At 52.4% G+C, this 14,870-nt stretch overlaps 1 protein-coding gene across 1 annotated transcript; it reads left to right on the top strand.

The window, feature by feature from the left end:
* Window positions 1–736: 736 nt before the first annotated feature.
* On the top strand, window positions 737–14,487 carry LOC309876213 (nuclear GTPase SLIP-GC-like). The gene is made up of 20 exons (XM_082756217.1): window positions 737–1,051; window positions 1,264–1,331; window positions 1,646–1,790; window positions 2,185–2,265; window positions 2,859–2,973; window positions 3,572–3,794; window positions 4,103–4,309; window positions 4,627–4,845; window positions 5,991–6,166; window positions 6,320–6,338; window positions 6,595–6,675; window positions 7,053–7,158; window positions 7,853–7,986; window positions 8,433–8,597; window positions 9,350–9,507; window positions 10,098–10,230; window positions 10,643–10,751; window positions 11,788–11,924; window positions 12,624–12,714; window positions 13,160–14,487. Exons 3-20 carry the CDS (start codon window positions 1,763–1,765, stop codon window positions 13,225–13,227), a joined length of 2,250 nt encoding a protein of 749 aa, XP_082612343.1. The 5' UTR covers window positions 737–1,051; window positions 1,264–1,331; window positions 1,646–1,762; the 3' UTR covers window positions 13,228–14,487.
* Window positions 14,488–14,870: the final 383 nt, after the last annotated feature.

Raw genomic sequence — 14,870 nt, 5'->3', positions numbered from 1 at the left:
CACCAGCAACAAATCATGACACCTCTGGGGTTGCTCTTGCTGGGTGGTGACAACGCATTTATGGGCAGAGGGGTTTTGACTTTTGGCACCTTCAGCTGGCACAGGGAGTTCCTCGTCCTCTGGGTCCTGCTTGTTTCAGCTTCCCTCGACCCTGGGCAGGTGCTGTGGCCAAGAACTGGCCACAGAAGTGTGAATTTTGTGTTTATTTTGCTGCTCGAGCAGGCAGTGCACCAGCGAGGCAGTGGCTGAGCTGCTGCAGGGGCACACGGGTGTCACTGCTGGTCCCCACACGCACCAGGGGACAGGGACAGGGACACAGGTCCCTTTCTTGGGGAGAAAAGGCACAGGGGCTCCTGCACCTGTGCCCAATTCCTGGGATTTCCCAATTCCTGGTGTTTCACCAGCCCTTGGAGCCGGGTGGGTGCCAGCTCCACATCCCCTGTAGCTCCCCAGTGGGTGACCGAGACCTGAGCAAAGCCCTCGAGACCCAAAAAAAAGCCCTCGAGACCCAAAAAAAAAGCCCTCGGCAGAGCAGCCAGCATTTACAGGCTGAGAGAGTGCGAGGAGGAAGCAGATGAGGACATAAATGACTCAAGGGATGGGCTGGCCCCTGCCCCTGCCCTGCAGGAGGAGTTTGGAGCTGCCCTGGGTTTCGAAACCCAAGTTTCATTTCTGCTGCTGGAGAGGTGTTTTGGGTAAGCCTTCGACTCTGAAACAAAGATTTTATAATCTTATGTATATTGAATCTGCTCTTGTGATAGACTTCTGCTGTCTAAATCATGTATTCTCTGCTAATAACCTGATTAATTAACAGCACCTTGTGCCTACTGACAGAAGTCCGGGGAAGGGTTTCTCTCCAGGAAAAATATTCCAGCCTCTCAGTACCTCTGGTACAAATCGTTGGAGTTGGTTTTCTTGTAGTAGCTCTAATCTGACTCAACCTAAAAACCTGCGTTCTTGGAAAAGCAAATTAACAGAATCGTAACCTCGGCATTCACACGTTCGTCCAAGATTGTGCTGTGTAGGTGTCACCGGTTTGGAGTCACAAAAGGTGGGTGCTGCTTTGCTTTCTGTTTTCTAGGCAAATTGTTTGATGATTTACTCTGCGTGATCATTTCCTTGTAGCATACAGCTGCCCTACCTGACGTGTTTTCAGGCGAAAAAAAATGCTAATCAAAAGCACCAAAAAAAAAAAAAAAAAAAAAGGATACAGGGTATAAAAGAGCAAGGATAATCCTAGAAACTATTTTTTTTTTCCTGCAGCCCAGGTTTTCAGCGACAGTTGCTTCTTTTCTCCTGGTGTGCCGTGGCCAGCAGCACACGTGGGGCAGGTACGTACGGACACGGGGTGCTGGGTGGCATCTGCTCAAAATAATTTCTCCATCTGCTCTCGAGGCTGCCCGTTTTATCAGCCTTGGTGTCCCTGGTGTGTTTCTGTCTCCTGCCATCCTCACGTTCATCGTGTGCCCACCCGGAGCGTGGGGCTGAGCCTGCTCCTGGGGGCACCTTAAGGCTAAGCCGTGGTGTCCTGTGAAGAAGCCAGAAGCACAAAAACCTCCCAAAGTCCTGCTCTGGACCCGCATGAAGCCTTGGTGGTGTCATCTCAAGGTAATGCAGACGGTGACTGTGCTCCTCTCTCCCTCAGGAGGTTTTTGCAGTGTTTCTGTCCTTTTTTTTGGGGCCACCACCTGCGTGCATCCATCCCACGACAGCACCCGGCTGCCTGCCCGAGCTCATCCCAGCTCTGCATTTCTCCATCCTGATGGCAGAAGGAGGACCCATGGCACACGGTGAGCTCGGTGTCACCGTGAACAGCACCGGGAACGAGTCCTGGGTGCTGCAGTGCTGCTCCCTTCGAGGTGCACCCCATGGAGAAGGGGCCTGGATACGATGGAGAAGGGCTCAGCATCTCCCCGAGATGGGACCTCCCAGGGAAATGGGGAGGGATGGTCTGTCGGGGGGTAGGGACAGGACAAGGGGGGTGGCTTTAAGCTAAAAGAGGGCAGGTTTGGGTTAGATATTAGGAATAAATCCCTCCTTAGCTCATGAGCTGGGCATTTCTCAGGCGAGGCTGATAGATGAGGGCGGTAAAGGTGCTGTCAGGAAGGATCCCCAGCTCACAACGCCCCCAGAGAGGCTGAGCAGGCAGGCACACTAACCAGAAATCCCCTTCCCTCTGACAAGGTGGTGGCGATGACTCACTGGAGGAGACTGCCAGGAAAAAGAAAAGGTTCAGGAGAGACCAGAATCCCGAGGATGGAGAGTGTGAGAAAAATCCCAATGATTTTCTTAGAGAGGATCTTCTGTGAAGCTCTTTTATTTGTGATTAATGATGGGCGTCCTGTAAGCAGGAGCGCACAGAAAAAGTTTATCCTAACCTTTTATCCCCTATTACCCGACAGCTGATTTCTCCCCTTTCCTCACTGCCTGAGTACTGCAGGTTCACAACCTACTCGATGCCCTTCTATACCATGCATGTACAATTTTATTTGACCAATTGCTAATTTCTCCTTTCCCTTTTATTTTTTCCTCCTTCTCTCGTGACCAGAGGGCTCGTGATTTTTGTTTTTCCTAATTTCGTACTGCTCATCCTCCTTTTTCTTAGCTATCCTCCTTACTTTGGGACAGGGGGACCTTCCCCTCCTCTGCTTCACACACTCCCCACTGCTCTGCCACACAATCTCTTTTGAATATGCAAGGTTAGAGGAATTTCCCACTGCAAAAACATCTCTTATTGCAAAAACACAACTCAGTTGCTCTCAGGAGCAAGAGGTTCTGAAGTCCTGTGAGTACAGGGCTCGTGATGTCTCCCTAGGGAGCTCTATCGGGGCTGCTCTGACTTCTGACCCTCCCTGCAGGTAAAAAGCTGCAAAACGAACTAAAAGCTGCTCTGGAGGCGTCCTCCAGGAAGCTGTTGCAGTTCCTCCCTGAGCACAGGCTGCCCGAGACAAGGAATGGGATCGAGTACCTCAAGTGAGTTGCCTGGCGTTTGTTCCCCTGGTCCTTGCCTGGGAAGGGGTGGCCCAGAGCTGTTGGCACACAGAAGGACTCTGAAGCCAGCAGAAATCTCTGGCAGAGGAGATATTTCAGAATATTTGGGAACCTTGCTGACTGCGGGATGACTCCATTTCAAAGGTTTTTTCCCTCGGCTGGTGCATGCAGGGGGTGTCGTGCTGCTGGGCAGCCCAGGAGGACACCGCATCCATGGGGGTGTCCCGGGGTGTCCAGGTTCACTGGTCCAAGAGGGACCCTCCCCAGGGGCAGTGAGCCCCGTTCCTGATGGGATGAAATCATAAAATCAAAAATAAATCCCATTATAAAAAGCCCATCAGAAGGTGCAAACCCAGACGGTACCGAGAGGAGGCTGGAGCTGATGTGATGTGCAGCATGCTGCTGGGCACCTGTCCCTGAACCCAACATGGGGCTTATCCTGGATCTCACAAATCCCAGCTCAAATCTTGTAGGAAAAGAAGTTAGTTTCACCCTTTTGAAAAGCGCAAGCCCGTGGGAGTTAGTTAAAATGTTTTTTTTTTTTTTTTTTTTTTTTTTTTTTCCCTCTCCCTGCCCTCAGGAACCGCCTCATGGGCTTGAAGCCAGACATCTTGCTGGACCCCATTCACATCGGCCTCTTCGGCAGCACCGGGGCGGGGAAAAGCACGTTGCTGAATGCCATCATAGACAAAAAATTCTTCCTGCCGGTGTCCGGGAGCGCAGCCTGCACATCCTGCGTGGTGCAGATCAACACAAGCCGCGGCAAACAGCACGAGGCCAAAATTCACCTCCTCACGGACGAGGCACGGAGAAGATCTCTATTTTTGCTATTTTTTGGGGGAAAGGAAAGGAGACCTAAAAGGCTTCTGCAGCCTTCTGGAAGGTGTTTGGGGGAGAAGTGACCCCAGTGGCCAAAATGACCCCAGAGAAGTGATGGGCACCAGACCCCGTTCCCTTTGAGCTGGGTGTGCACGGAGGGACCAAGCAATTGAATTTCTTCCTTGCTGCCTTGTCCCCCTGCTGTCCCCATGTGCTGTTGTCCCCTGGTGGTCCTGTCAGGCCCTTTTCCCCCTTCCAGGCACCCCAGCCATGACCTCTTCTGTCCCAACAGGAGTGGAAGGAAGAGCTAAAGGGTCTGGTGGAGCTTATGGACCCGGACGAAGACAGCGAGGACGACCACGAGAGAAGCGAGGCTGCTTTGAAGATCTCTGCTATCTACGGGGAAGAAGCGGAGACGAAGAGTTACGAAGAGCTGTGCGGGATGAAACCCGCTGTCTCTATTCCCCCGTCAAGATGTATTCTCCTGAAGGAAACAACAGTGAGTAGCTCCTGTATTGCACGGGATCCCAGAATCACGGAGGGGACTCCTGGGGCCTCCTGCTGCCCGCCCACGGTGGAAGGTGACAGCTCGTCCCCATTTTTGTTTGTTGGTTTCACCGTGAAGGGGAGAGCCTGGTCTTCTTGGGTTGTTCCACCCATGGTGACCTTGGGACCCCTCTTTGCGTCCTGGTGCCTGCACCTTGGGCACAAGGCTTTGGGTATCACGGCCAGCCACAGCAAATCTTCGCGTTTCTTGGTGTCCCTGAGGTTCTTTGCTAAGCAGGCGCACTGCTTCTTTCCCTTGCTGTGTCCCAGGCTAACGACCTTTCGGACAAAATGGGTCCGTATATCCGCAGTCAGAGCAGCCCAAAACCAGCAAACAGCAAAGAAGAAGACATAACGCGGCTCTGGCCCCTGATCAAAAATGTGGAAGTGACCGTCCCAGATTCACAAATGATTCCAGAAGGCGTCATCTTCGTGGATATCCCAGGGACAGGAGATTTCAACGCCAAAAGGGACGAGATGTGGAAAGAGGTGACCGGCCAGCTGTGGTGTGGGGCAGGAGGGAAGAGGCGCTGCTCTCTGCTCATCGGTGATGGAGAGAGCTGGGAGCCACCGTGGGGCTGTGGGGAACAGGGAAACCCTCTCAGCAGAAGGTCCAGAGCAGCTTTTTAGTGTTGCACACCTGAGCTACTGCATTTTCCAGCTCAGAAGTGGTGCAGTTCCCTGCTTGGAGATGGCACCAAAGGCCAAAAGCATTTCTCTCTGTCGTGGTTTAACCCGGCTGGCAGCTAAACACCACGCAGCCGTTCGCTCACCCTCCCCCCTCCCTCTCTGGGACGGGGGAGAGAAATGGAAAGTGAAGCCCGTGAGTTGAGATAAAGACAGTTTAATAAGACAGGAAAATAATAATAATAATAATAATAATAATACAATGATGATAATAGTACTACTAATAATAATATGTACAAACAAGTGATGCACAATGCAATTGCTCACCACCCGCTGACCGATGCCCAGCCTAACCCCGAGCAGTCCGGCCCCCTCCCCCCGGCTAGCCACCCCTATATGTTGTTTAGCATGACGTCAGATGGTATGGAATACCCCTTTGGCTAGTTCGGGTCACCTGTCCTGGGTCTGTCCCCTCCCAGCTCTTACTGCACCCCCAGCCTGCCTGTTGGCAGGACAGAGCAAAAGTCTGAGGTGTCCTTGGCTTGGTATAAGCACTGCTCTGCAACAATTAAAACATCGGGGTGTTATCAGCACTCTTCTCATTCTAAGCCAAAACACAGCATTCCACCAGCTACTAGGAAGAAAATTAATTCTGTTCTAACTGAAACCAATTAATTCTGTTCTAACTGGTAGCGTGCTACAAGAAGAGGCCCTGCAGGTGCTGATCCCATCTTTAGTTTCCTTCCCTCCTGGTACTGTGCTGTCACCAGACACCCTACTAGGGCAAGCACTGGTGTCCACCCCAAACCCCCATCGGCTGCAGTCCTGGGTTGTAGGAATTCGTGATGGGAGCATGAGGTCTCTGGCTGGAAGCACAAAGATTGCACATCCCAGTTCTTCACCAGAGTTAATGAGAATTAAAGGTGCTCAGCATCTCTTGTATTTACTCTCTGCTGATGTTTCGTATCCTTTATTTATGGCCCTTCTTCCCCTCCTCCCCCTTGCAGAACATCAACAAATGCTCTATCATTTGGGTGGTCAACTCCTTTGAACGTATTCTGGGAGGAAAAACCCATGAGATGCTGCTGAAGGAAGGCATGAAGGCTTTCCAGAGCGGGATGTGCAGGGACATTTCCTTGGTGGTCACAAAGTCTGATGAGCTGGATCCAGAGGAGTACAAAAAGTAATGGAACAAGCCAAGGTCCAGGGGCTGCCGGAGCCCGAGCTCCGTGCAGGGGTGCTGGGTGGGCGATGCCACGTGGTCCTCCTCCCCTTCTCCTTACAGGACCTTCTAAAATCAATCAAATGTGTAATTTCTGCCTTTTTATCTTTTTAGGGAAAAAAATAGAGACCATGTGAGTATAATCTTAAGCTTCTTCGTCCCTTTTGGGTCATTTAAGAAAAGGGGAGAGGTTCCCGTGTGATTCAGTGTCACTTGAGCAGAACTGATGGATTTGTTGAAGAAACCAAAAACTCTGTGTAGTTCTTTGTCTTATATTAGGGAGAAACTGTCCCGGACAGTCCCTTTGGCCTTAAAAAAAAAAAAATCAGAGATCTATTTAGCATTGCCAGAAAATGTCAGTAATAAATCCCATTCTTTCCCCAACGTAGATAAATAAACATGATGCCATCCTAGAAAGGAATGAAACAGTGAAACAAGAGAAGAGCCAAATGATGAAGAATACCCTCATGGTAAAGTAGCTTGGAGAGCCTGGACAGAATTTATCTGTGTCGTGGATCTGTTCCTTTTAAAGTCGGGTGCATGCCTGTACTACAATATTCTTGTCGTGGTTATTGTGAATAGACATTGCCTGTTATTATTAATAGACATTTTCCTTGAAGTCTGGTCACCACCTAGCAGCTTCTGCTTACTACAAACCTTTCTTTTCCTCTGTGTTTGGGTCCAACGGGTCTTCCTAATCATCTCCAGTTTAATTCTCCGCTGCATACGCAAGAAATGCAGGACTTTGGTGATGGGGACCCCCCCTGATTCAGCATTCGCCTCATAAAGAAGAAGAGCCCAGATCAAATTATGCTGCAGAAACAAACCCAGCGTGTGTGTGTTTCAGAAAAAACTTCCAAGCGACTCTGAGGTTGTGTGCAAGCCTGACCTCGTGTACACGGTCAGTGCCCGCGAGTACTGGCAGGGGAATACACTCAGCAAGGAAGAAACAGGTAATAGTCAGCTTTATGCATGTGATATATGTGCACGGGTTTGGAGAGGTCCTTGGGCATTTCCCTTCATCCACCTCCCCCGCTTCAAATAGTTCAGAGTCAGGAGAGGATCCCCTCAGCCCAGCCAGGCTGTGCAGGGTTCACAGCCATTCATGGCAGGCAGAATATTGAGATTTTTTGGCCAGTTCCTGAACCACGCAGTACGTGCCATGCCGATCTATAGTGTTCTTAGGGCTGGGTCTGGAGATTTTACTGCTCCAAGCACTGCAGCGTGGCACTTAACGTGGAGTTGGGTCAAAGCCACGCGAGGTGTCTTTGGCGTTACTTTTGCTAAAACCCTTCTGGTTTGGTGGTTTGGCACGGATGCTTTCTTTCCCCTTCCCTCCTCTTTTGAAAGCGTGCCCCTCTCGTGCACTCTGCTGGGCCTGTCCCCAGGGTGCCCGCATGGCTCTGCGGGACCAACCCGAGTCCTGGGGGCCCTGTGTGTGCCCCTACATCCCCACCCCATGCCCGGACAGACCAGTGCTGACCCAAACTAGGCAATTGGGGCTGCAGAAATGAGCCCTGAGCACCCCCAAGGCTGTCAGGGTCTCCTGGGAGCCTCCTCGGAGGCCACCACCAGGCTGGAGCTGGTGTCCTGGGTGTCCTGCAGGAGGGCTGCCCCCCTGCTAATCCAGCCTCTCGCCCCTTGCAGAGGTCCCGAAGCTGAGGGAGCACATCCGCAGGTTTTACACCGAGCAGAAGAGGAACAAGCTGCTGGACTACACGACAGAGGCTATGGTCATTTTCTCACTGATCTGGACTCTCCCGTCCAACAATCATGCTCAGGTTTGTCCAGAGCAGCTTTTGGGAGCATCGCTGTTTATTCTTTCCTGACAGGCTCTTTCCTTTCGAGCAGGCAATTCACATCACACATTTCCAGCACGACACGTACACAACCTGCGGGCAAAACATCTCGCAGGGGGCTGACAAATGCATCAAGGCACCACAGCCCGAAATATCCACAGCTTGAGCTCAGCTCCTGCAGCCTCCCCAGCTAGGAGAGCCCCGGGCTGTCCTCCTGTCCCCCGGGGCAGAGGGGACAGTTCTGGTGCAGGTCTACCTGAGCGGTGACCCTACACTGGGGAAAGCAGCCAGGGAACTGGGCGGCACTGGTGGCAGTGGTTGGGGCAGGTGGGGAAGCTGGCGGGGTTATTTATGGCCCTATTTATGTTTGCTTCCAGCACGGTGTTTTCAGTGCTTATTTTTTCCCCTCTCTTGTCCATTGATTTCAGTCTCAGCTTGCGAAAAAAAATTACTTGAAGGATTTCATTACGCAGAAGATCGCTGACTTGGAGAAAGACATCCAGAAATGCTTTGCACCAATCCAACAGCCACTCAGGGAAGGCGTAGACGAAGCGAAGAAGTCATACAATAAAACTATCTCCAGTCTCCTCAAGGTGGGTGTAAAGCGGGGTTTTTGCAATCCCAGAACTAATTAGTTTGGGAAGAAGCCCCAGAGGTCTGCCTGTGCATGAGGGCTGGTGGCTGCTTGAACCACCAAGGACAATTTAAAGGACAAAGAGACCTGCTGGGCTGGGTGGCATCAGTGCCCTGGCAGGGGCTGTGCTAGCCCTGGGGGCTAGCAGTGTCCTGGGGGGCTGCAGATGTGCGGGGCACGGTTTGCTTTTTCCTTTCTGTCGCCTGGAGCCTGGATGCAAACAGCAGCACTTGGAAGCACGTTGGATGCTGGTCCTTGGGGGTGCAAGGAACAGGGACGTGAGCACAAGCCCTGCTGCAGCATTGCTCGGGGGTGGCGTAGCCAAAAGTTGGCCTCCAGCAAGGGGAAGCCCATGTTGGCAGCTTGGCAGCTCGGGCAGTGACCTGGAAGTTGTGGAAATGCCCTTCCTGGTGAAACGAGCTAAAACATTGCAAAAATCTCTGGGGTGGGGACTTGGCCAGCTGCCTCCCAGCCAAGCAAAACCACCCAAAAAAAAAAAACAAACAAACAACCTCCTCTGCCCCAGGGTGGTAGGAAGGAGCTGTGTGGAAAGGAGGCCTCAGCAGCGGCTGCTGGGCTGGCTTGAGGTTCCTTTGGTCCAACGCAGCCCCAGCCTCCAAAAATTTAGCTGGAAACCCCGTCCTTCCCCCCCTGCAAGTTTGCTCCTGGGCTGTTTTCGTGGCCTCACGGCCTGCGCCTCCCGTCCCGCAGCGCAGCCACGGGCACCAGGGCTACCACCGCACCCTGAAGGCCGTGTGCCTGAAGAAGGGGGTGTACGCCTCCCGCACCTTCCTCAGGATCGACATCAACGACGCCCTGGCGCAGCCCATCTACAGGAAAATCGACCCCAGCTTCGGGGAGGTGTTCAGGTGAGGTGCCAGGCAGGGCCCCGGGGGTGCAGCAGGAGGGCCGAGCAGCTCCTTGCTGCTGGGGATTTGTCTCTCTGCTTCCCACCCGCCTCCGCTTTTGGGACCTTTCAACCTCCCCAAGCAGCCTGCTCCCAAAGCCTTGCACTGCGAAACCTCTCCAAATGTCTAACCACAATGCTGTGCGACATAGGTTGAACCTCCCTTTTTTTTGTTTATTATTTTTTTAATGGGAGGCAGTTTAGTAGGAAAACAGGGCAGGCTGTGGTGTCAGGACAAGTGCACCGAGCTGCTCCTCGCTTAGCCTTGATCAGCATCATTTTTTCTCCCTTTCTCCCTATTTTTCCCTTCATAAACCCATCAGGTTTATGAAGGGAAAACCCATTGCGTGCAGCATTTGTTCCTTTGCAAAGAAAAAATAACCACATCCTCTGTCTGGTCTAGCTAAAGGCGAAGGAAGCATGGAAACCATGCTGCTGTGCTTGCTTTGCCCTTCCCTGTGGGTCTGTGGCTTTGGATGGACGTCCTGCCCTGCTGGGTGGGGAGGATCCGTCTTTGGCTTTGTCCTTCCCGATGAATTTCCCGCCCCACAGGATCCAGATGAGCACCCGTTCCACGCTGAAAATCTGCCTGGACGCTTTCAAAAACGCCGTGCAGCAGAAACTGCAGGAAGTTGGGATGCAACTGGTGGCTGACAGCAACCAGCTCCATTTCCTCAAGCAGGAGGTGAGCTCACCTTGAAGGGGGCTGTGCGAGCAGGAACGAGCAATGGGAGAAGGAAAGGGGGAAAGCACGGCCTCCGTGGGACCTGGGGAGGTGCTTAGCTCTGTCTCAAGCTCCTGGAGAGGTGAGAAGGAGCCACATGAGCAGTTCCACAAGGTCTCTAGTGAGCGTGATCTTCAGGAGGCTGAAGGCTTTCCTGAGTCCTGGCATAAAACGTCCCAGCCAGCCTTCTGCCGTGTTAATTCAGGGCACAGCAGAAAGGTGATGCCCACTGGCACCAACTGTCCCGGTCATCCTGTGAACGACACCCTCATATTTAGGCCATCATTCTGAGATTTTTATTCTGAAGTTGTTAGCTGAGTTTGTTTGTATGACTGAAGCACCGGTGGGCAAACATTTGAACTTACTCCTGCAGACAGACTTCATCGTCGCTGAGGCTGAAAAATTCATCCTGCAGAGGAAAGCAGAAATCTACCAGTCCCTTGCAGCGTCCATTCAAAATGACCTGCTGCTCTGCTATGAAGGTAAGACCAGCCACCTCGTTTTTTTCCTCTTTGTCCCTGGAGGTTTTGATTTTCACAGAATAACCCCAGTAAGGGCTCAGAAGAAGGGCCCAGGCTTACCACCTACCTGTAGAAAGGCTGCGAAGGAATCTACGGGGCAAAAGGATTATCTGTTATTTGGTCATCAACTCAGAGAGATTTCTGAAATCCAAAGCAGATCATGCACAAATAGAGAAAATTCCTTCCTTGATTTACTCTATTTTCTATGTTTTGTAAATCATGGATATTTTCTAGCAGTAATTCATTCTTATTAGACTGACTGCCTCTGAAGGAAGGAGAGGAAGGATGCTAAAGCAATAAGCTGCTGAATCTGATTTTGGTTTTTCCTTCCTTTCCTATCAGTAGGTGGCACAGTCGGAAAGCGAAACAGTTCAAAACCCCAAATCCAGAAGTTGCTTGCGTTGGCTTTAGGAAGACACCTTAATTCCTGGGGTAGTTAGTTGTGGAAATGCACTGCTGGGCCAAAGCAGGGAGGTGTCCTGGGGATGGGCCACCCCAACAGAGCTCTCCTCACAGCCAGCTGCTCTTTCTCTGACCTCTGGAAACATTCGTGGGGCACGGGGAAAAAAATACGGAGAGGAAAAATAACGAGCTCCTGTTGGGGAACATCCCTGTTTAATTAGTGCCTGCGAAACGTGCAGGGAAATGGGCTTGGGCCCGGAGTCAAAAAAGCCGGTGATGCAAATTGGTCCTGTCCTTTCCATGAGAGCCAGGAGGTGGAAATCGTGCGTGAAGGTTTCTTGCCCCAAAGAGCAGGGCTCTGGCAGCATCTCCCGCAGCTCGGGGCTGATCTGTACGGGTGCTTCTGCGTCCTGAGGAGCACGAGGGGCTTCTTTTCTCTGTTAAATCAGCTCCCCAGCACAAGCAGCTTGGCCTCCCTCTGTAGAAGACTCTGGCTGTGCTCTTCTTGTCCCTTTCCCAAAGCAAAGTCCTGCCCCTTGTCCCCACCTGTGTCCTCGCTCTGGATGCCCGTGTGACAGTCCCCTCTTTGCCACAGAGGCGGCCACGGTAAGAGGACTACAAGCCTTCCAGCGGATGAAAACCATCCTTAGCACCGGGGTGACGAGAGAGGTGGAGAGAGGAATGTTTGAAAGAGCCGAGGAGAGCATGAAAGGGCACCTCCAGGACATGCAGGTACGGTGGGCGCCTTGGGGACCTCCCTCCAGCCATGGTCAGTGCTTGTGGGTAGGGGACAATGCTCCAAAAAGGATCTTGTGAATGCGTGTGATAACGGGAAGGAATTTCCTTGGGAGATGTTGGCTTCAGCAGGTTCTCATGTATGCCGTAGGCCACTGCTGGCGCTGCTTTTTCGGCAGCAGAGCAGCCTCCAGAAGCACAGAGGTGTTTGACATCATTTAGCCATTGCACATCACCACTAGGGACCAAGTTCAGCTCGAGGCACCAATGTGTAGACCCTCCTGTACTGGAGGGGCTGCCTGCAGACTTGTAACTGGTCTAGCAGTTCCCTGTAACTGGTACCCACCTCACTCCTCTCCCCACGTTAACCACAGTTTGGGTGAAGGGGCTTAGAGGAGCTCAAAGCTGCCACCTCCACCCCCCGGAGCCCATCAGCCCTGGTGGGCTCTTGTGGCTCATTTTACCAGAGAGGCTCTGCTCTGAAAAGCTGTATGGAAATCCTTAACCCTTATCAAAATATCGAGCTGGGCTCTCCTTCTTGTGCACCAGCACCCGCAGCAACGAATTGGCTGGATGGAGGTGGGGGGTGGCTGCCCCCGAGCTTTCCTCGTCCCAGGGTCCCCACGGGCACTGGGAGGGACTGGGGGGCTTCAGCCCTGTCCCCTGCTCATGTGCTTGGCTGCCTGGCGCTTGCAGAAGCAGATCCCCAGGAAGCTGGAGGAGGACTTTTCCAGCGTTCTCGGCTTGGTCTTTTGCCCGTGGGACCAGCTGGACGGCAAGCTGCCAGGTATGGCCGCGGGCACGGCTTTGGGGCTGTTCGTGCAGGTCCTGCACTCCTTCCTCCCCGTTTTGGGGGTGCGAGAGGGTGGCTGACAGGGTGAGGAGGGTGCCCAGGGCTGCAGGCCCAGCCACGAGGAACTTTCCTTGCGTTCCCTTGGGCATCAGAGGAAGATGCTGCAGGCCAGCAGGGTGCCCACATCCCAGCTGTGGCTTTGCCCCACAGCAGCTCCCATGCGAGTTGCTCTTCTCTCGCTGTGCTTCAGTCCCCACATCCATAATTTGGTGTGGGCACGTGTTTGGTGATGGGGATAAATAAATACCACCTGGCTTCCCAGGGGGATTGCCCTGGGGGAATCTCCCCCCTTCCGCAGAGCAGGAGAGGCAGGGGCAGGCTTCCCAGGACCAAGGGGCAGATGTCCAGCCCGCTCTAACAGGCTCCTCTGTTCCTGCAGACTTACAGAGAGAATTTTTCACCATCATCAACATTCACAAGGCCCTGCAATCAGCCAAAGTCGCTTAGAGAGCCGTGGGAATTGTCTCCGACGATGTGGTTTTATTATTCACGTCGATGGCTTGTTCTTGTAATAAATGGCTAAGTCCCAAATAGGGTTATAATCAAAGTTTACAATTTATTAAGGAAATAAAGGTAAGCAAACAGAGCTGGGTGCGCCGGGAGTCTCTGCTCCACCAAGACGCACACCAGTTACATCAAGCAGCTGGTTTTTATGCTCCTAGGCTGATACATATTCATTACTACTTCTAAAAAAAAAACAGGTTTATTATAATTAGTTTCCGGAATCCAAACCCTCCTACTGGAGCATGCCTATCAGTCTCTGGTGGTCCCTCTGGGGGTCTCTGGGGGTCTCTCGTGCTGAAGGCTCATAGTCTTCCTCCCTCTTGTCCTTCTCCTTTGTCCAACTTGGCTGGATGTCAGAGACTTGTGCAGCGTCCCCTGCAACCTTTGTCTTTTAGTCGTCCTTCAGCTTTCCCCTTCTCCTTAATCTCCTGGCCAGATATCAGAGACTTGCATAGCGTCCCATGCAGCAGTCCCAATAGTTAGCAGTTATTCTGATCCCCTTTGTTCTTATCCCCTATTGACACGGATTGCTGGACCATTCCTTTGCAAGGTACAAGAACTCTATACGTTAACCACTCTGTTCTTAGACCTGTGGTTATACAAGGGTATGTAAGACAGAAATCACATTTCATCATACCCTGGCATTGTTCCATATGGACACGAATCAGATGAACACATTTCACATTCTCTTTACTCCGTGGCTTCATGGGAAATCACCTCTGGTGATTTTTTTTCCTCTTATAAAAGCATTTCTGAGATATTTTGTATGCATTTTTTGGTACTATTTAAGAGAGCCGGGCAGTGCCCCTGCCCTGCATGCCGTGCCATGTTCCACACCGAGGGGGCTCCAGCTCTGACTCCTTGTGGTGCTGGCAGCCCGGACCATGGAAGTGATGCTCTCCTGGGAGAAGCAGGACCACGGTGCCTGTGTCTGTGATGAGGTTCTTGAGGTTTCACTGGCTGCTGTGCCTCTGGGCCCCTTCGTGCACGTGGAGATACGTGTGTGTGTTTCACTCCGCCACCCGGTGTGCCTACACCCCAAACGAAGCCCGATTTTACCGACCAGGCTTATATCTCTTCTGATATTTTGCTAATACAATAAAAATGTTCGGAACAGACTCGTGCATACTTAGTGTGCTCCTACCAAAGCCATGCCTGGGCTAGAAAAGCCATGCCACAGGTTGCCCAGAGAAGCTGTGGGTGCCCCATCCCTGGAGGTGTTCAAGGCCAGGCTGGATGGGGCTTTGGGCAACCCGATCTGGTGGGTGGTGTCCCTGCCCTTGGATGATCTTCGAGGTCCTTTCCATCCCAAGCCATTCTGTGAGAAGCAGCAGGGAGAGCTGGGCTCCTTCGACTGGAGGCAGAGGTGGCTCTGCCACCACTCCGGGGTCTCAGAGGAAAGACAGAGCCCTTATCTCCTCCGAGGTCTCCAAGGAAGGACCAGGGCTGGCTCCAAACTCCAACCAGAAATAAAAGAAACCCTTCCCATGAGAGTCATAGGATCATCAGATTCTAGAATAGCTTGGGCTGGCAGGGACCTTGAAGCCCCTCCAGTGCCACCTGTGCTGTGGCAGGGACCCCTGCCC

This window comes from Aythya marila, assembly GCF_965140915.1.
Source record: "Aythya marila genome assembly, chromosome: 3".
In the NCBI taxonomy this organism is placed as follows: domain Eukaryota; kingdom Metazoa; phylum Chordata; class Aves; order Anseriformes; family Anatidae; genus Aythya; species Aythya marila.
Note: the sequence above shows the minus strand (reverse complement) of the source record. Positions and strands in the feature narration are given on the sequence as shown.